This window comes from Pelophylax lessonae (assembly GCF_965119305.1).
Source record: "Pelophylax lessonae genome assembly, chromosome: 4".
NCBI classification, from domain to species: Eukaryota; Metazoa; Chordata; class Amphibia; order Anura; family Ranidae; genus Pelophylax; species Pelophylax lessonae.
In genome coordinates, this window is record NC_138771.1 from 342,496,836 (window position 1) to 342,516,127 (window position 19,292).

Here is a 19,292-nt window from a genome sequence, read left to right on the forward strand (position 1 = left end):
TATAGCTGACTTACTATTTTAGATGTTCATTAACAGAAATTATGTAAATCTATCAGTCCCTGAAAAGCTCCAAATCTAATCTGTATGCATTTAAAGTAGAAGACATGATGAAAAATTAAAACTAATTTAAATGTAAAGCTCATGGTTCCTGGGTTATATCAATTTACTAAGTTTTCTGGTGGAATGTGAATTACATCATTATAAATTAGTGTCTGCAGTGAGAAAACAGACAGTCGTGCAGTTCCTCTGAGAACAGGGTATGAGGTATTGTTTGCTGGCAGAAATCTGATGCATGTTTATCATTTCTGGAGGATGCCTGTACATCTGCAGCATTTGGCCAAAGTAGGTACAAAGTCACAAAGTAGGCTAGTGTGAACATTAATCAGTGCTCCGCTGCCACCTAGTGGTTACATATAATACTTGTTTCATTACTGTGGTTTGCTCTTTCATCCTTTGAAGGATACACAAAGTAATCTACTGTCAGGTTATACTGCCATCTAGATGAGGAATGGACGCTGGCAAAAAAAAATCTTTAGGCCAGCCCAGGATATCCATGCCTTTTCTTAGCATGTCTCAGTCATTTCCTAGTGTCCTAGGAGAATGCACATCTTTTCTTGTGCTCTGCTGCAAAAAGTCTAACATTTTTTCTGCTAGCTTTTTTCTTTTGAGTCTTCAATTGCTTTTTCTTCAATCAAGATTACTTGCTACATTGCTGCTTGAGTTGGTTTCTATTTGGGGCTGTCCGGATCGGCCTTTCGTCTGCCTAGCTTTGGAGTGCTGTACCAAGATCCCACTAGACAGGACATTGCAGGGACAGTCTGGAAGTGACCATCAGGACCTGGGTTACACATTAGATGCTTTCCATACTATACTGAACATTCCAGGGACAGCCTGGAAGTGACCTTCTGGCACTGGATTCCACATTAAGTGCTTTCTAAACCCCCTCTGGTAACAGGTCATTTTCAGAATGCTTTCCAGAGTGCCACTGGTTTGCCCTGTCTCACTATGTGAGTAGGCCATTCATGGTAAGCACTGGCATCTCACTATTTGCACCAATGGGTGCCAATAAATCTCCCGCTTTTTACCCAATTTATCGTAGAAGTAGTTAATGCAGAGGGATGGAACGCTGACCTGATTCCCTAGGTATAATGTTGTGCACATGCACTCTGTACTCTCTTTCCCGTCATTCACAGCCATTTAAGCATTGCCCTACTGCTGCGTGTGCTTTCTACATGGAATGCCAATCCCTGGTCCATTTCTATTGCCCGTCTACACTGACTTTGGTCATCTGTGGCCTGCTGACCCTGGGTTACCGGCTGACTGCGTTTGTGGGTGCCCAAGACCTTGATTTGTCCCCTGAGCTAGTGGCATCACTGCCAGATTCTAGGAACTATTATTCTGTGGGCACTAAAGTTTTGAATCCGGTGAACCTATGGTTTTAGTTCTACCTCGTCGGATTCCCCCTTAGTGCTGTCAGGTATGCAAAGGTCCCCTGACCTGTCATCAGGTGCCTCTACGGCAATCACAAAAAATGTAACCAAATTTAAGGCGCCCTTCTTTGCATTCCCCTGCAAAGTCAATTTCTGACTTTCCTGCAGACTTAGAGAGGCCAGGCCAGTGGACACAGTGACAATATCTGACTCAGATTTAGGGTCCCCACAGTCTCTCTCTGGTGAGATTGGTTATGGGCAATCACAGTCTCCTGCAATTAAGTCAGATGTAGAAGAAACCATTTTAACCCATATTAATGCACTATTGATTTCCCAGCCCCTATAGTTCCATAGACCTTTCCACTACAGTTAAGGTATTCTTATGTGTGAACTGAAAGCGCCCTGAACCCCACCTGCTCAGCTTTTGCATTGATGAAAGTACCCAGTTCTGTTTTTTTTTTTTTTTGGGCCTGATAGTGACTGTTGCTGTTTGCCCGCTCCTCACTTGTACTGGTTTTGGACATTCTGACCGTAAATTACTTCTTTTTTACCCTCAATTATTGAGAAAGAAAATAGGATTTTTGTACTCACTGTAAAATCCTTTTCTTTAAAGTGGATGTAAACCTGATTCATCAAATTCTATCTGTAGTGTTTTCTTATCTCTCTCCAAAGCCATAAGTCCAGTGGCTTTCTCCTGCTCTGTTCTTCTGTTATCAGCATAAGGACGTCTGACAAGTTCTCCATCAACTGAAATAAAACCAGGCTGAAATTTGTGTAGTGTTTCTGCCTAGGTGGAGTGGGGGTGTGTGCCTTTCCTCCAATCAGCTGTCACAAAGTGTAAGGCTTCACTACTCTCCCAGTGCTGAACAGGAAGAGAAAATCTCTAACACAATGTGCACTTTCTAAATAATATATAAAGCGGAATACAGCAGATATGTAAACCTTACGTAGGGAGATTTGTTTGATCTCTATGCATCATCTGAGGCTGTTCACTTGACTGGATACATGTGAGGGTTTACATCCGCTTCAAGTGTATTGAGGTACACAGGACAAATCCCTCTGTGTATAAGCTCATGCTCTTGTTACTGCTTGATACAAACTAAGGTATGCAGGGAAGGGAAGGGTTTATCCTGGACTGGCCTAAAGTTTTTTTGTGTACCAGTGTCTCCTGTAGACAGAAGTATAACCCAACAGTAGATGTATTTCTTTGTCCCTTAATGAACCCTAAAAACAAGATTTTATGGACAGTTCAAAAATCCTATTTCATCATAAAACCCAAGAAAACCTATGCGGTGTGCACAGTGTGACAAGTAGAGCAGAGCCCTCTAATTCCTCCTGTATTGAATTGTATTTTAACTGTATTGTCTTCCCTCATATTGTAAAGCGCTGCGCAAACTGTTGACACTATATAAATCCTGTATATTAATAATAATATGATGCATGTGGTCCATGTCATCAGATTAACGGTGTTCTTTGCTGTAGCATGACCAGTCATTAGTAACATTAAAAAGATTGGAAATGAAGTACTACATTTATTGACTCAAAACAGAGGTTTCCTAATACATTAGGTGTATTTAGTATACCCAAGTCATGCTTCATATTGAATTATGTCATAGTAACTATCACTTTAAATCCAATTTAGAGAACATCATTTTAGTTCTAGTTCAGATAGTATTACTTTAATTCCAGTCCACAAACTATGGCTTTCATTCCAGTCCAGATGTTCCATAAGGATCTGCTTTTCCTTTAGCAGTTTGCAGTGTTAATTTATACATTGAAGAACAAATGTGAGAAAGTGATAACTGGCTTTTACTGCAATTATATATTAAATACTTGCAAAAATGACTATGGCCATGCTGGAGTAGCTTGCATAAATAACCACATATATAACTCTGTGAATGTGATAAGTGCACCAACAGGAATGTGTCGTGTGCTTACCAACCAAGAGAAAAACAGCTACTTTCCCTCTGGTACCTATACCCATAGGCCTATTGCACCTAATGCTAAACCCACCACCTCTTTAAAATGCTTGTAAGCAGGAGTAACATGCTTACAATTCATTTAAAATTAACCTGAACTGCAAGCAAGGTAATTCCTGGTACTTAACTATAATGTGGATTAAGACAGCAATTTTTATTAGCACCTAACCTCGTTGTGACTAACAATTGAGTTCCATATTGACCAAGTGAAAAAATTTGGGTACATGAGGCATCTGCCTCTGTGCAGGAGACCAAAAGCACATAGTACTTCACACCCAAGTTGGCTGGAGGGTATGGTGGATGCGACTGACTATAGTAAGAAATATTATGATCATTTAATGATAATAATTGTTATTTAAAGCAAATATTCCCCATATTGTATTTTATTAAAAATGTTAAATAGAATATTTAAAATTGAAAAGAAAAATGAATGTGCCTAACTTTTTTGTTTTGTGTTTTTACAGCGGTGACTTGCAAGTGACTGGCAGTGCTCACACTGTTTTCAGCACTGCTCAGAAGGCAGTTGGAAAGGATAATTTCACCCTAATTCCTGAGGGGACAAATGGTGTTGAAGAAAGAATGTCCGTCATCTGGGACAAGGCAGTGGTAAGAATCCATAATGTGCTTCTGCACCTGACAAATATGGTGCATGAGTTAACAATCCGTCTTCCATATTTTACAGTTTTTATGTTTTTTTTTCAATTGTTGAGAAACAATTGTTCAAACTACATATAAGATATTGGAAAACTGGAGAGTGCAAAATTAGGTGCAGCTGTGCATAGAAACCAATCAGTTTCTAATTTCAGCATGTTTAATTAAGCTTTGGCAAAAACAAATCTAGAAGCTGATTGGTTTCTTTGCAGAGTCGCACCAGATCTTGCAGTCTCACGTTTTAGTAAATCAACCCACTTTGTATCTGATATGGAGCAAATTGGATTATGCTTTATTGGGATTTTTTTATCTGCCCCTGGATCAACTGTGGATATAGAATTGAGGTTTTGATTTGTATGGGTTTTTTTTCTGTAGATTGAGCTGAATGGGCTTGTGTTTTTTTTAACCTGATTAGGTATTCTCTACTATTCTGGGAATAACTATTAAGTCAATGTTAATATTGCCTTAAGGAATGTACTTTCTCTAGAAGAGATTAAGTGGTCATGGGGACAGGACATTTTAGGACCCCCCCCCCAAAAAGAGATACAGAAAGCTTAATCCTGTCTACTGATGTGGGGGGAATTCCCATTCTCCTTTTTCAGGCACAGGACATGAGAGAAAATCTCAACAGGGATACATATAGCAAAAACTTTACAAGTCTGAAAGATTATTCTAAGGATCGTAATCTGTATATGCACCTTAGCATTTTTTGATTGCCTTCTGACATTAATGAGAGTTATTCTGAATCACTTAATGGCACACTGGACCACTGGTTATAACTTTGCAGTGATGCAAATAGAAGTTGGTACACAAATGAATTAGAAAATAATAATTTTTTTTTCCTTTAGGCTTCAGGCAAAATGGATGAAAATCAATTTGTTGCTGTCACCAGTACCAATGCTGCCAAGATCTTCAACCTCTACCCCAGGAAAGGGAGAATAGCTGTCGGATCAGATAGTGACCTGGTTATCTGGGATCCTGATGCAGTAAAAATCGTTTCTGCCAAAAGTCATCAATCTGTAAGTCAAACTTGAAATGTGCAGAAGATAGGATATTTGATAGGAAGAATGTATGACCTGTAGCTACGGAACACAGAATGAGTTAGAGCATTATTATAGTGTTGGCTTCTGAGGTGGTAAATACCGGTGATCCAATTGGATGACAACATTCTTTTGGATCTGTCCAGCAGAGAGGGTGAAAAGCCAACAATGTCAGGGCCAGATAATGAAAGTGAATATGCCAACACCTCATTATTGGACAGTATTTTTATATGACATAATACACAGGGAGTAATAAAACAAAAGGCATTTATTTTTAAACAAAATATATACAAAATATATAAAATAAAGAAGAAAAATCAAAAACACTAGCGCTATTGTAGCTCAGAATACATTTCACATTTTTTTTAGTACTTATAAAGCTTCAGTCTACCCAAAAATTATTTTTTTTCGTCGTAGATGGACGCTGGTGGGATACGTCAGCCCCTGGCTTCTATATGTTTTATTCTTTCATAACAAGATCTCTTTGTCATGTTTTCCGAGTCTTTGTTCTATCCACCTGGGAGTTTTGGGTGTTCCAACCCATCAGTTTTTTTTTCGCCACCTCCCAGAGCTATCTCCATACTATAAAATAAATGCAAAATACAACAAAAGTGGGGCCATGTTATATTGGATACAGCATGTGAGCAATCCCAGGAACTCAGAAGCTATAAGAAATAGTCAGATGGTTCAACTCAAATATCAAATAAAAACTGAAATATACATTTGTCATGGACTGACCCTTCAAAGCATGTTCTTTTTACAAAGTTTCTTGGATTTTCTTCTACTTGTTTGTAGTCATGTGGCCTTTAACCAGTTGCTGACTGCCTTCTGTAGATTTACTGTTACAGGGTGGCCGCTGTGAGCAAAATCACGTATATATATATATATATATATATATATACGTGATTCTGCATTTCCGGGTAAGGGGGCGCGAGCATGACCGCCTGCCCGACTGTGCTGTGATTCGTCACAGCACATGCTGATAGCTGGGTCCTGGCCAATGATTGACTGTTGGCACCCCTTGATCGGCTCTGAGCTTCACTGAACACAGCTTTGTGAATGTAAACAACACAGAGATGTGTTAAGTAACAGGGGATCTCATTGTTCATTCTATGCTAAGCAGGGAATGAAAACAACCAGTAAAAGCAGCACACAGTACACACATAAACACTTGTTAGGCACACATTTAACCCCTTGATGCATATTATTAGCTGATTACTGAATTAATGTCACTGGTGATGTCAGTGGCAGTTAGTTCCCCCCAGCGTCAGTTAGTGTCAGATCGCCTACTGCACTATTGCAGTCCCGTTTTAAGTCACTGTTTGCTGCCATTACTAAAAATTATAAATAAAAATTCCAGTATATATCCCATAGTTTGTAAACGCTATAACTTTCACACAAACCAGTCAATATACACCTGGGATTTATTTTACCAAAGACGTGTAGCAGAATACATTTTGGCCAAAATGTATTAAGAGATTTGATTTTTATTTTTTATGCGATATATTTTATAGCAGAAACTAATATATATATATATATATATATATATATATATATATATATATATATATATATATACACAATGCCTTGTGAAAGTATTCGGCCCCCTTGAACTTTTCGACCTTTTGCCTCATTTCAGGCTTCAAACATAAAGATATAAAACTGTAATTTTTTGTGAAGAATCAACAACAAGTGGGACACAATCATGAAGTGGAACGAAATTTATTGGATATTTTAAACTTTTTTAACAAATAAAAAACTGAAAAATTGGGCGTGCAAAATAATTCAGCCCCCTTAAGTTAATACTTTGTAGCGCCACCTTTTGCTGCGATTACAGCTGTAAGTCGCTTGGGGTATGTCTCTATCAGTTTTGCACATCGAGAGACTGAAATTTTTGCCCATTCCTCCTTGCAAAACAGCTCGAGATTAGTGAGGTTGGATGGAGAGCTTTTGTGAACAGCAGTTTTCAGTTATTTCCACAGATTCTCGATTGGATTCAGGTCTGGACTTTGACTTGGCCATTCTAACACCTGGATATGTTTATTTGTGAACCATTCCATTGTAGATTTTGCTTTATGTTTTGGATCATTGTCTTGTTGGAAGACAAATCTCCATCCCAGTCTCAGGTCTTTTGCAGACTCCATCAGGTTTTCTTCCAAAATGGTCCTGTATTTAGCTCCATCCATCTTCCCATTCATTTTAACCATCTTCCCTGTCCCTGCTGAAGAAAAACAGGCCCACACCATGATGCTGCCACCACCATGTTTGACAGTGGGGATGGTGTGTTCAGGGTGATGAGCTGTGTTGCTTTTACGCCAAACATAACGTTTTGCATTGTTGCCAAAAAGTTCGATTTTGGTTTCATCTGACCAGAGCACCTTCTTCCACATGTTTGGTGTGTCTCCCAGGTGGCTTGTGGCAAACTTTAAACTACACTTTTTATGGATATCTTTAAGAAATGGCTTTCTTCTTGCCACTCTTCCATAAAGGCCAGATTTGTGCAGTATACGACTGATTGTTGTCCTATGGACAGAGTCTCCCACCTCAACTGTAGATCTCTGCAGTTCATCCAGAGTGATCATAGGGCCTCTTGGCTGCATCTCTGATCAGTCTTCTCCTTGTATGAGCTGAAAGTTTAGAGGGACAGCCAGGTCTTCGTAGATTAGCAGTGGTCTGATACTCCTTCCATTTCAATATTATCGCTTGCACAGTGCTTCTTGGGATGTTTAAAGCTTTGGAAATCTTTTTGTATCCAAATCCGGCTTTAAACTTCTCCACAACAGTATCTCGGACCTGCCTGGTGTGTTCCTTGTTCTTCATGATTCATGGATCATTCAGAGATCCTCACTGAACTTCTGGAGAGAGTTTGCTGCACTGAAAGTAAAGGGGCTGAATAATTTTGCACACCCAATTTTTCAGTTTTTTATTTGTTAACCAAGTTTGAAATATCCAATAAATTTCGTTCCACTTCATGATTGTGTCCCACTTGTTGATTCTTCACAAAAAATTACAGTTTTATATCTTTATGTTTGAAGCCTGAAATGTGGCAAAAGGTCGCAAATTTCAAGGGGGCCAAATACTTTCGCAAGGCACTGTATGTATATATATATATATATATATATATATATATATATAATATATATATATATATATTTTTTTTTTTTTTCAAAATTGTCAACTTTTTTTCGTTTATATAATAAACAACAAAAAACCTAGTGGCGATAAAATACCACTAAAAGAAAGCTCTATTTGTAGGAAAAAATTACATAAATTTAATTTGTGTACAGCGTTGCATGACCGAGTGCAATTGTCAGTTAAAGTAGCGCAGTGCCACACAGCACAGCACAAAATGACTTGGTCATAAAAAATAAAACCTTCCTAAACACTTCATTCCAAGTGGTTAAGATAAAACTATTGACATCGTCTGATAAAAAATTTGTGAGAAAGTGGCCCATGGGATCATATGCAATTCTTATTGGCCCATTTATATTCACTCTTTGTGTATAAAACACTCATTATACCACGTTAATGTAGTGTTTAGCATTGCAGTACCACTCCTCCACACACTACTATAGTAGCAGACAAAGCACCTGCACTGGCAAAACACATAGTGAATAGGCCCTAATAGATTTTGTGTTAGTACATCAATATGTGTACAATATGTGTAGCAGGCCATTTGTTTCTGAAGGTAGAGTATAGCAGAAATACTTTCATAAAGTTAGTTATCTAACTTTTTAGAATTTATTCTGTAATATTTTACACACCTATAGCATGCACATTATTTATTTAGTAGAGAGTAAAATAATTTTATATACAAGAGTATATGGTGAATTCATCAATACCAAGAACAAACCCATGGACAGCCCCTGAAAACATCACATACAATCATACTCTTATGAAGCAAATAACAACTGAGTCATGGTAAATAAAACATCTCAAACCTATTTTATCGTTTGTGTTTTAATATGATTGTAAACATATGGTTGTCTATTTTGTATGAGTTTATAGACACCAGCTAACCTGTACAATAAGCACTAGACGCAGTACATTATAGTGTTTGTGGATAGCATAGAATTGGTTGAAACGTAGAATAAGCCTCTGTAATAAAGCATAGTATGTTTTCTAGGCTGCAGAGTATAATATCTTTGAAGGCATGGAGCTCCGAGGAGCACCACTTGTGGTCATCTGCCAAGGCAAAATCATGTTTGAGGATGGCACCCTTCACGCGACCCAGGGAACAGGGCGCTTCATTCCTTGTACTCCTTTCTCTGACTATGTCTACAAGAGAATCAAAGCAAGGACTAAGGTAAGACATGGAGGTAAAATGACAAGTAATATGCTGACAACCACAAAAAAGATACAGGACCAGTAAAACCTGAACCCGTCTACATAGCCAGACTTTCAGGGCTCAGCATGGGAAACACAACAGATGTATAAAAATATATGAATCTTTATTGTACATATTTAAAAAACAAATGCATAAAAACAATAGCATATATACAATAGTTAGCAGATTGGTTACCGAAAACTTACAGTCTCCACATTGCTGCAATGTAATATCTACACTTATTGATTTGTTTCCAGTTTTCTGGTACCCTAGTAGAGTCTGTTTGCAACAGTACCTTGTGGATCATCTTTTGGCTGATATACCATTGTTTTTATGCATTTGTTTTTTAAATATGTACAATAAAAATTCATATATTTTTATACATTTGTTGTGTCTCCCATGCAGAGCCCTGTAAATCTGGCTATGTAGATGGGTTCTGACTTTACTGGCACCATATCTTTTTTGTACTTTCCAAATTCAGATGTGGCTTTAGCCAAAATTCATTTTTTTTCTATGCTGATAACCAAGATCTAGAGTATCTATGAGAGTGACTATCTTACCTGTCTGATCAGCCATTTTTTTTTTTTAACATTTTTTTCTTTGAATTAAAAAAAAGTCAGTTAAGTTTTTATATATCTGTGTATTTTTATTATGGTATCCTGAAATTGAAATTCCAAGTTGTTCCTAACTATGTTTAAAAATGCTCCCATCCTTCTTCTAAGTCTAATTCTAACTACCCTGTGAAAGTAAGATGCTTATACCTACCAATTCTGAGGGCACTCCAATCCGGTCACGTTATCTCTCCAGCAGCCAGCTTCAGTGCAGAGGAGAAAGCACTGACAATGGCTGCAATGCCTAGGCAGGGACATCACCAATAGGCTTGCTATGAGACATCCGTTGTCGACTGTCGCTCCTCTCCCTTAAAGCCGCCACTGGGAGCTGATCATGTGACCGGACCGGAGCACCCTCAGAATAGGTAAAAATAGGCACCTTACCTTCACAGGGTAGTTAGAACAGGATTTAGAAGGGGATGGGAGAAGGTTTAGACATAGTAAGGAATAGCCTGGACTTCTATGTTAAATTCCTGTTTTTCCATTAGTACCTAATATATATATACAGCGAGGGGGAAAAAAGTATTTGATCCCCTGCTGATTTTTGTATGTTTGCCCACTGACAAAGAAATGATAAATCTTTAATTTTATTTGTAGGTTTATTTTAAACAGTGAGAGACAGAATAACAACAAAAATATCCAGAAAAACACATTTCAAAAATGTTATAAATTGATTTGCTATTTAATGAGTGAAATTTGTATTTGATCCCCTATCAATCAGCGAAATTTCTGGCTCCCAGGTGTCTTCTATATAGGTAACGAGCTTAGATTAGGAGCACTCTCTTAAAGGCAGTGCTCCTAATCTCAGCTTGTTACCTGTATAAAATACACCTCTCCACAGAAGCAATCAATCAATCAGATTCCAATCTCTCCACCATGGCCAAGACCAAAGAGCTGTCCAAGGATTTCAAGGACAAGATTGTAGACCTACATAAGGCTGGAATGGGCTACAAAGACCATTGCCAAGCAGCTTGGTAAGAGGGTGACAACAGCTGGTGTGATTATTCGCAAATGGAACAAATGCAAAATAACTGTAAATCTCTCACAGCCTGGGGCTCCATGCAAGATCTCACTTGGTGGAGTTTCAATGATCATGAGAATGGTGAGGAATTAGCCTAGAACTACACGGGAGAATCTTGTCAATGATCTCAACGCAGCTGGGGCCATAGTCCCCAAAAAAAAAAACAATTGGTAACACACTACGCCTTGAAGGACTGAAATCTTGCAGCGCCCGCAAGCTCCCCCTGCTCAAAAAAACAACATGTACATGCCCGTCCAAAGTTTTCTAATGAAAAGCCGAATGATTCAGAGGAGAATTGGGTGAAAGTTTTGTGGTCAGATGAGACCAAAATCGAACTCTTTGGCATCAACTGTGTGGAGGAGGAGCAATGCTGCCTATGACCACAAGAACATCATCCCCACTGTCAAACGTGCAGGTGAAAGCAATATGCTTTGGGGGTGTTTTTCTGCTAAGGGGACAGGACAACTTCACTGTATAAAAGGGATAATGGACAGGGCCACGTACTGTCAAATCTTGGGTGAGAATCTCCTTCCCTCAGCCAGGGCATTGAAAATGGGTCCTGGATGGGTATTCCAGCATGACAATAACCCAAAACACACAGCCAAGGAGACAAAGGAGCGGCTCAAGAAGAAGCACATTACGGCCTAGCCAGTCTCCAGACCTTAATCCCATAGAAAATATCTGGAGCGAGCTAAAGGTTCAATTTACCAAACTTCAGTCTCGAAAATCCTAAAGACTTGGAGAGGATCTTCAAAGAGAAGTGGGACAAAATCCCTCCTGAGATGTGTGCAAACCTGGTGGCCAACTACAAGAAACGTCTGACCTCTGTGATTGCCAACAAGAGTTTTGCCACCAAGTACTAAGTCATGTTTTGCAAAGGGGTCAAATATTTATTTCACTCATTAAAATGCCATTCAACTTGAAATTAGTTTTTGTGGATATTTTTCTTGTCACTGTGAAAAAAAAAAACATATCATTAAATTTATAGACTGATCATTTCTTTGTCAGTGGGTAAACCTACAAAATCAACAGGGGATCAAATACTTTTTTCCCTCACTGTTTATTATACATTGGGATGCTGGCACCTGATTTGGACTCACTCGCCACACCTTATGTTCAAGATAAGCAAGATTTCAGAGGTCTATAAGGAACAATGGGAGATCCTGCACTGTGGGGGTACACTACAATGGGGTATTTCAGATATTATCTTAAAGCTGCATATTGTTTGCTGATTGACCAGCTACAGGTTTGTGAATTAGCTAAGACAATGCTGACAGCCACACCCCCTGCAATATTTTCCTATCAACATCATCAGGTATTTGTGGGGCTTTGCAGGGGGACTAAAGAAAATTAGTAAGTGCACATGCAGTTATAATTAAGTACATACGTGTAGGAGACCACAGTTTTTTTCTTTTTCTCTTTTCTTCTCTTTTAACTGATGTTATGCAAAGCTCTAGGACCCGATAGTGTGATAAGAAAAAAATATTTGTGATCATTTTCATCTGATCTGGCTGCACTACTAGAAAATTTTCTCTTTAAAAAAAAGTCCTGCAGATTCAGTTCCCTGGTGATAAGTACACTTCCATATGTCATGACACTATCTATAACTACAGATACTTTCACTAAGATGCGAAAGACAGTGATAATGGGTGTAGTGTAGCTCTCGCAGCAATCAAGAAGATACAATAATTGACCTGATTACAGAAAACTGAAACCTGGAGGGTAGCTTAGGGTTAGACCCCATTCACACTGCCGCGACAAGAAAGTCGCCTCATAAGGGGCGACTTGTTAGCGCGACTTTCAGCGTGACTTCAGCGCGACTTTGCGCAAATTCAGCGCGACTTGTATGATAGACGACTTTGTACTACTTTGTATTTGGCCAATCAGAATATGATGGTTCTGGGTCATGCTCAATCACACAAAAAAAAGTTCTTAAAAATTGTCGTTTTTGATAGAGAGCCAATTATTGAAAAAATTATTGAAAAAAAAAAAGAGATTTCTTTGGATTTAGTGTCTGGGAGGGGGGGGGGGGGTCTAAAAAGTGTACCTGTGAAGTTTCAGCTCTGTAGCATGTCCAGAACCAGAAGAAAAAGATCATTTTTCTTAGAATTTTTAGTAGCACAGGGATGGGGCTCCGCTCCTTTCACACCTGGGCGTTTTGTTGCAGGCATTTATTGGACATTTTTTGGGCGTCTTTGGAAGCAGGCATGACATCTGAACTTCTGTATAGGGGTATCTATACACTCACACACACACACACACACACACATATATATATATATATACACACATACACACATACAGGTGTGATAGGAGCGGAACCCCATCCCTGCGCTAATGAAATTATTTGTAGGGTTGTGGCTCCGCTCCTATCACACCTATATGTGTGTATGTGTATATATACATATAGGTGTGTGTGTGTGTGTGTGTATATATACCCCTACACAGAAGTTCAGATGTCATGCCTGCCTCCAAAGACGCCCAAAAATGCCAGATAAACGCCTGCAACAAAAACGCGGAGCGGAGCCCCATCCCTTGCGCTACTAAAAATTCTAAGAAAAATTATCTTTTTTTCTGGTTCAGGACCATTTTAATGGAAAGTCGGATCACAAGTCGCTTCAAATAAGATAAGGAGGCGACTCCCATTGAAGTCTATGGGACAAGTCGGATACAAGTCGCCTCAAAGTAGTACAGGACCCTTTTCTGAAGTCGGAGCGACTTCAGTAGTGCCAATTAAGACGGCACTGATTGATTAACATTGCTTTTGTTATGTCAAGCGACTTGGGGGCGACTTGAGGGCACACAAGTCGCCTCACAAGTCGCGGCAGTGTGAATGGACTCTTATTGTATTGTGCACTATAATAAGCATGTCATTATTCCAATGGCTGGATGGAGAATATTCAGGTCTTTAGGACTCCTCTGATGATGCCTGATGGGGAAGAATTGATTGGCTGAGATATTTTTCTCCACAAATTTCTGTTTTCCCCCAGTGCTCCTCTCCTTTTTCCTGATAATAATTGTTTATAGTAATGATTATTTGGTGGCCAGTGTGTATTTACACATCCAGTCTAGTGTATGTAGGTAGTGTCAATTAACAGCAATAGTTGAAGGCTGTTGACTTTACAAATGTGTTATACTGTGTAATATTTTAATATTTTAATACTGAAATGTAATTCTGTCTGTTACTAGATTGCAGAGCTACATGCAGTTCCTCGGGGTATGTATGATGGGCCAGTCTTTGATTTGTCATCAACTCCCAAGGCTGGTGTTCCTGCAGGGTCTGCTAAAGGTTCTCCAACAAGGCAGTCCGCACCAGTCCGAAATTTGCACCACTCTGCATTTAGTCTAGCTGGTAAGTGTACAGTCATCTACATTCTGTACCTGGATGTTCGATATAAAGACACCTTAAGTTGTATTTAATACCTTAAGGACTGCCCTATGTACATTTACTGTGGCAGGGCGGCCCTTAAGCACAAAATCACATATCTGTATGTGATTTTTAAAAAGGCTCTAGGGGGCGCTGCAGCTGTGCTCTCGCTGTGATTGGACACATCGGGAGCCAATCAGCGGGGCCACCCGTGATTGTTTAGGAGAATGACAAAATGGCTGTCTACCTATGTAAACAAGGCCGACCGCTGTTCGGTCAGAGAGGAAGAGAGAGATCTTGTGTTCCTACTAATCAGGAACACAGATCTGTCTCTTCTCTTCATTCCCTACACAGTTAGAAAGCACTCCCTAGGAGCACACTTAACCCTTTGATTGCCCCTGGTGGCCCCTTCCAGTGTCATTTATACAGTAACATATTTTTAGCACTGATCACTGTATTGTTGTCACTGGTCCCCAGAAAGTGTCACTGAGTGTCCGATCCACCGCAATGTTGCATTCCCACTAAAAATCGCTGATTACATTTACAAATTATTTGAAATGTAGACATGTACAGTATCTCACAAAAGTGAGTACACCCCTCCATATTTTTGTATTTTGAGTCGCTTAGCTTTGTTTCCCTGATATAGATATATATATATATATATATATATATATATATATACAGTATCTCAAAAAAGTGAGTACACCCCTCACATTTTTGTAAATATTTTATTATATCTTTTCATGTGACAACACTGAAGAAATTACACTTTGCTACAATGTAAAGTAGTGAGTGTACAGCTTGCATAATAGTGTATATTTGCTGTCCCCTCAAAATAACTCAACACACAGCCATTAATGTCTAAATCGCTGGCAACAAAAGTGAGTACACCCCTAAGTGAAAATGTCCAAATTGGGCCCAATTAGCCATTCTCCCTCCCCGGTGTCATGTGACTCATTAGTGTTCCAAGGTCTCAGGTGTGAACTGGGAGCAGGTGTGTTAAATTTGGTGTTATTGCTCTCACTCTCTCATACTGGTCACTAGAAGTTCAACATGGCACCTTATGGCAAAGAACTCTCTGAGGATCCAAAAAAATAAATTTTGCTCTTCATAAAGATGGCCTAGGCTATAATGAGATTGCCAAGACCCTGAAATTGAGCTGTAGCACGGTGGCCAAGACCATACAGCGGTTAACAGGACAGGTTTCACTCAGAACAGGCCTCGCCATGGTCGACCAAAGAAGTTGAGTGCACGTGCTCAGTGTCATATCCAAAGGCTGTCTTTGGGAAATAGACATAGGAGTGCTGCCAGCATTACTGCAGAGGTTGAAAGGGGGTGGGGGGTCAGTGCTCAGACCATACACCACATACTGCATCAAATTGATCTGCGTGGCTGTTGTCCCAGAAGCGAGCCTCTTCCAAAGATGATGCACAAGAAAGCCCGCAAACAGTTTGCTGAAGACAAGCAGACTAAGGACATGGATTACTGGAACCATGTCCTGTGGTCTAATGAGACCAAGATAAACTTATTTGGTTCAGATGGTGTCAAGAATGTGTGGCGGCAACCAGGTGAGGAGTACAAAAACAAGTGCATCTTGCCTACAGTGTGTCTAGCCTGTCAACAGTGGTGTGAGTGTCATGGTCTGGGGCTGCATGAGTGCTGCCGGCTACAGTTCATTGAGGGAACCATGAATGCCAACATGTACTGTGACATACTGAAGCAGAGCATGATCTTCTCCCTTCAGGGATTGGGCCGCAGGGCAGTATTCCAACATGATAATGACCCCAAAACACACCTCCAAGATGACCACCGCTTTGCTAAAGAAGCTGAGGGTAAAGGTGATGGACTGGCCAAGCATGTCTCCAGACCTAAACCCAATTGAGCATCTGTGGGGCATCCACAAACGGAAGTTGGAGGAACGCAAGGTCTCTAACATCCACCAGCTCCGTGATGTCATCATGGAGGAGTGGAAGAGGACTCCAGTGGCAACCTGTGAAGCTCTGGTGAACTCCATACCCAAGAGGGTTAAGGCAGTGCTGGAAAATAATGGTGTACTCACTTTTGTTGCCAGCGGTTTAGACATTATTGGCTGTGTGTTGAATTATTTTGAGGGAACAGCAAATTTACACTGTTATACAAGCTGTACACTCACTACTTTACATTGTAGCAAACTGTAATTTCTTCAGTGTTGTCACATGAAAAGATATAATAAAATATTTACAAACAGGTGAGGGGTGTATTAACTTTTGTGAGATACTGTATAATTGAAGCCCAGTGTCCTCTGTGTCAGAGGTAAGGCCTAATCCTTACCATATAGAGGGTGGCTTTCTAGCAAATTCAAGCAGTTTTGGTTTAAGGCAACTTAGCAACAGTTGGTTATATCTTTACATTGCATGAATGATGGTAGATTGCATTTGTCTGTTCAATAACGTTTGCAATAGAAAGATTGAATGTTTTTAAAATTGCTAGGAAATTTTCTGTGTGTACAGCATGAGCAGCATAAATGCCTTATCAAGACATCATATGGCAATAGTATCAAAGATGATCTCTGTGCATTGTGTGAAAAAATTAAGGTTCCAAAGCACTGCTGCATAGAATATTACACATTTGGCACATGGGGCTTTAATTTAGTTTTCACATTTATTATCACATGTAGAGCACAGTGACTTTCTGCAGTCTGTAAACCATATGACATATGGAGTGCAGCAGTGCTGCAAGTGAACAGCTTTGATGTCTGCTCAAAAAATGAGAAGCTAGGAGTTGTTATTCAACCACAAGCAGCATCACAACGATTTTGCTTTCAAATTAAATATGGATTTAATGCAGTATGGATTAGGGATTATAAAAGTAGTATTAAACGCAACTTTTTTTAATTTTTTAAACCGGCCCTCAGGTGGTTTATGCCATAAAGTGCTAGTAGCTAGTGCTAGTAGCTCAGATAAGGGCCTGGTATGGATTTTGGGGAGAATTCATGCCTTTTTTGTTTTTGCCATTGGTTCCCCATTAAAATCCATGCTATCCATGATATTAATTAGTGATCGACCGATTATCGGCAAAGACGATATATCGAGGGCCGATCTGCACTTTTGCCGATATATCGCAATCGCCCACCAAGGTGACCGATATTGCCGATATTTCGGGAAAGTGCTTGTACCGGAGTGATGCCTGCAGCTAGAGGCATCACCCTGGTACTGGCGTCCATAGCCGATGGTCGGCTGTCTTGTAATGACAACCGATGCATCCCCCCCCCTCCTCCCGCCACCTTCCGCGGCTCGCCCGGGTCTCCTTTCCCACCGGTTGACCCGGGCAACCAGCCTGCATGGCCGCCAAAGACCCGATCAAAGCCGCATTCGGCTCTGATCAGGTCTCCATGTAAAAACCTGGAAGTGATGTCATGACAGCACTTCCAGGTACTCAGCACCAGATTAAAAAAAATTACAGCATTCAAAACAGCCAAACTTGGCAGAGGAAGGGTTTTCGATCACTAATATTGATATTGAATAGGGCAATTGTTGCACTACTTTGTGTCAGCTCTATGTATTGTATAATGACAGTGAATAGGCAGATTGTCTTTCTGCTTTCCTCCTCGATGTATCTCCTGTAGCCTTGGTGTCTGATCTTTTGAGTGTGAAACTAAGGTTGGCTACACAACTAGGGTAGAGTGAACAAAAATTAGGTCCGGAGTATAAATTTCACTCTGTCACCCTTCAAGCAGTAAAAGAAATCTTCTACACCTAGGATTCTAGAATTAATTTTAGTAATGTGAGGATTCTAATTTCCTTCTTACGTCATTGGGACCTTCACCCCATTGTTTGAAGCACTCCAAACCTAGAATTACAGTTGTTCGCTTTAGGAATTATGGATGTTTTCTAAAAAAAACAATTTCATTGATGGGTTGGGATATAGGTGAAATATGGAAATGATAGTTTTGATAGCTCGCAAACAAGGGAATTCTATGTTGATTGCATGCATACATTTGGGACTTTTTCAGTGTATTCCTGGTATTTTATGCTTTAATGTTGTCTCTTCATTGTTTCTTCTTCAAATTTTGTATTACTTTTTGCAGGAAACCAGTCAGATGAGAGTGGCCTTCGTGGCAGCAGGAGAATCGTAGCTCCCCCTGGTGGACGTTCTAATATAACATCTCTCAGCTAAACAGCCAAGAAACCTAAATGAGTGGGGAAACCAAAATGGTACAATTGGTGTTTCAGACAGGCAAAAAATAAATAAAAAAATTAATAAAAAAAAAAATTAAGTTGAAACCAAGTCCAATCTGAAGATTTGTTAACCTTCAGGCCTTACATTTTACAAATGCTTTTTGCTACCTAGCTTTAAAAGTGTTGCTGTTTTATTTCTTCATAATTGCATAGCCTTAATTTCAACCCAGTGCATGCAGTTCCGATTACCAGAGGGTGCTGATCAGGTTACATTCTCATGTGGTTATTTTATATATTATGTTTTTTTTGTTTTGTTTTTTTTGTTTTTTTTTTTTAAATAAGGCATTGAAAACAAATATTTGGTGGATACAGTTAGTTGTGAAACATGATGGATCTTCCTTTATCACCAAGCTTTTCTGTTTTTATACAAGAATTGCAATAAAATGGAGGTCCCACAAAAACTGTTGTTTGTGTGATGAGGTTTAGAAATGGAGACAACCCGTAGAATATGATTGCCAAAATTCTGAGTAACAGAAGAAAAACAGCAAATCATCCACACATTGCGAGACATTTTTTAATTTCAAACAAAAATAAGCATAACAAACACGAACATTTTTAACCCCTTTACGACACTGTAACACATATATGCGGTGTCCTCGAAATGGGCTTTAAACCTGGGCGCCGCATATACAGTATGTGTCCTTTTGTT

General features: G+C 39.5%; 1 protein-coding gene across 2 annotated transcripts in view; it reads left to right on the forward strand.

Moving 5' to 3' along the window:
- DPYSL3 (dihydropyrimidinase like 3) overlaps positions 1-18,688 on the forward strand; it is a 282,052-nt gene extending 263,364 nt beyond the window's left edge. For both annotated transcript variants that reach the window (XM_082252872.1, XM_082252873.1), the window contains exons 10-14: positions 3,874-4,015; positions 4,909-5,079; positions 9,227-9,406; positions 14,249-14,411; positions 18,493-18,688. In XM_082252872.1, coding sequence (XP_082108998.1) covers positions 3,874-4,015; positions 4,909-5,079; positions 9,227-9,406; positions 14,249-14,411; positions 18,493-18,581 — 745 coding nt within the window. In that variant the 3' untranslated portion in view covers positions 18,582-18,688. The remainder of the gene's footprint in view (positions 1-3,873; positions 4,016-4,908; positions 5,080-9,226; positions 9,407-14,248; positions 14,412-18,492) is intronic.
- Positions 18,689-19,292: the final 604 nt, after the last annotated feature.